Raw genomic sequence first — 2,751 nt, forward strand, 5'->3', positions numbered from 1 at the left:
GGGGGCTGGGTTTGTGTGGGGGGCGGGTGGAGTGGGTGGGGCAGTGCGTAAGGGATGGTGTGTGGGTAGGGTGTGTGTGGGTAGGGTGTGTGTGGATGGGGTGTGTGGGGTGGTGTGTAAGGGATGGGGTGTGTGGTGTGGTGTGTGGTGTGGTGTGTACAGGACCATGTATGTGGGACAGTGAGTGAATGATGGTGTCCCCCCAGGCTGCAATCAGCCACTGCCATCAGCAGGAGCTGCGTGTGCTGCTCCTGAGAGCAGGAGGTCTCTTGGAGCTTCCCTTCCAGCCCCCCAAAGTGCCGTGGTGGCACCAGCCAGTTCCCACAGCCACCTCCCCATGGACAGGATTCAGAGAGGAGTCCCATAGTCCCACAGGTCCCGTTGATCCTGGCCTTGGTCTTGACTCCACAACACTCATCTGCTGGCATTGCAAAAATAGCTGGGGACAAAATATTTGGGACAAATGAAGGGAAGGAGCATAGCTGGAATCCCGGGTCTGCAGAGCCACGGCGGGAGCAGAGCAGGTGCAGGACTGGGCAGGGGATGCAGGTGCCCCAGGGGAGCCAGGCAGGTGTGAGGTCCGAGGGCATCAGGCACTTCCAGAGGTGGGTTTGGCTTTGTCAGGGAGCATCAGCTGGTGAGGACAAGACTGTGACTGCTGAGAGCCTGGGGGTCTGCAGGGCAGACCAAGACCCAGCTGGACAGGGCATAGGAAAAACATCCCAGGTGGAAAACAGGAGCCAGCTGCCGTTGGGGGATTTCCACGGTCATCTTCCTTAGCAGGCCTTCCACTGCAGCCTGTCTGCTCCATCACTCGTGCCTCGGCAGCACAGGCAGGTCCCAGGGCCAAGGTGACCAGAGCAGATCCCACAGTGGCTGCAGGGCCTGTGCTCTCCTCAGCCACAAATTCGCCTCGTCCTCCAGCTCTGCTCTGCTTCTCTTCTGCAGTGTTTGAACTCATCTGCTTCCCAGCACCATAATGCAAACAAAACGTCCGGAAGGAGGCTGGCAACATAACTCACACCCAAATGTGGAGCTGCAACCTGCTTTGTGTTCTTTTAATAAAAATCACCCCAAACCCACCAACCGCTGGCACTTCTCCTGTTGGCCTGTGGCCCTGGGCCACCAGAGTCACAGTGACAGAGGAGAACACTCAGACATGGTGCTGCAGCCCCCGCCAATCCCAGCAGGTCTGTCACTGCCTGTCCCCTTGGCCACGGCGGCAGAGGGATTCCCCAAGGCACTGCAGGACAGTAGTGCAGAAGTAACAGGCAGGAGATGGCTGGAATAGAGGTGGCAGCACGGGGATCCCTCCGAAAGATCACTGTGCGTGGAAGTAGATAGGCTTGACTTTTCCAGACAGGATCTTGGGAACCTGCACAGAGATGATCTCGGCCATCATTTCCGGGTAGTCCACGCTCACCATGTGTGCCTTGATTAGAAGATCAAATGTAAACTGATGCAGGTCCTTGGCAATCTGGGGAAGGAAGGGAGCTGGTTAAAAAGTCCCTGGGCAGCGCTTTCTCTAGGAAGACACACAACAGAGGTCCCACCTTCCCTGGGAAAGGGAACCTGGATGAGACCATCCAGCACTCTCTCCAACTGCATCTGAACTCCTCCCATGATGGGGAGGTTGTTCCAGGGAATGATCATTCTCACTGTGAAAAGTTTCTTTCTTACATTGTTTCTTATGCATTTAGATGGACATGATGTGTATAGATGGACATTTCCCTGTCCTCTCTTACCGGATGCACGGAGTCCAGGACCTTGGTGAGCTGATAAAACCTCCGGGAGCAGGAGGTGGGGTTCTTCCTTTTGCAGGCAATGATACGGTCAAGTTCCTTAATGTAATTCATGCGGAGCTCATCGAAGAGCTTCTGATTCTTCAGGCCATCCACTGGAACTGGGTGGGATGGGAAGGAAACGGTGAGAGGAACCCAGAGAGTGACAACAACAGGAGAGGAGGAGGAAGGCTGAAGCAAGGGACATCCCCAGGCTCCTCCTGCTGATTCAAAGTCCAGGCACAAGAAAAGCACCAGATGCCTCAAGGGCAATGCAGCAGCAGGTGCTGGAGCTCTGTGGAGGAAAGGGTGTGGGTACTTACTGATACTGAAGAAGAGGAGAGCCTTCATACAGAGGAACTCCTGGGGTGTGATTTGAAGCCACCCAAATTCCTGGGAGAGGTGCCGCATCCTGATGCACTGGCTGTACATCCTGGATTTGTGCATGCGGTACCTGGCAGGGTGAGATGGGTATGGATGGCACGGAGACCAAAGTGCACATGTGTGATGGGGAGGGCACTCCCTGACCCAGCAAACCCCCCCTGCCTGGCACACCCTGCTGCCAAGGGCCCGAGCTCTGTCCTGGGGATGCCACATGCCAGAGTGGAGCATGATCCAAAATGCCTGTGTGTGATCCTCTCTGGACACAGATAGCTACCAGGGACTTGCAGTGTTTGTCTGAAGAGCAACTGCAATGACTTCCCAAACATTTCTATCCGTGAGGGATATGAGGCCGAGCTGGAGCTCCCAGGAAGGTGGGGGTTTGCCTGCTGCTGTGCTTGGTTATTGGGTTCAGGCTCTTCCATCTGAGTGCCAGCAAACCCTCCCCAGCTCTAAGCTGATGGTACATCGAGGAGAGCCCACCAGGAACTTACAGTACATTTTGTCTCTGTCTTTGCTCACTCCAGCAGCCCAACAGAGCTGGAAGCTGGAATTCAAACTCCATAGCAGAAAGGCAGGTCTGTATGGA

At 55.5% G+C, this 2,751-nt stretch overlaps 1 protein-coding gene across 1 annotated transcript in view; it reads right to left on the reverse strand.

Annotated features, from left to right (window-relative positions):
• Window positions 1–1,183: 1,183 nt before the first annotated feature.
• Window positions 1,184–2,751, reverse strand: part of AR (androgen receptor) — a 24,000-nt gene continuing 22,432 nt past the window's right edge. Inside the window, exons 6-8 of the mRNA XM_017741861.1 lie at window positions 2,105–2,421; window positions 1,746–1,903; window positions 1,184–1,477 (exon numbers count right to left, since the gene is read on the reverse strand). Of these exons, the coding sequence (XP_017597350.1) occupies window positions 1,322–1,477; window positions 1,746–1,903; window positions 2,105–2,421 (631 nt within the window). The 3' untranslated portion in view covers window positions 1,184–1,321. The remainder of the gene's footprint in view (window positions 1,478–1,745; window positions 1,904–2,104; window positions 2,422–2,751) is intronic.

This window comes from Corvus brachyrhynchos, unplaced genomic scaffold (genome assembly GCF_000691975.1).
Source record: "Corvus brachyrhynchos isolate BGI_N302 unplaced genomic scaffold, ASM69197v1 scaffold220, whole genome shotgun sequence".
Classification (NCBI taxonomy): domain Eukaryota; kingdom Metazoa; phylum Chordata; class Aves; order Passeriformes; family Corvidae; genus Corvus; species Corvus brachyrhynchos.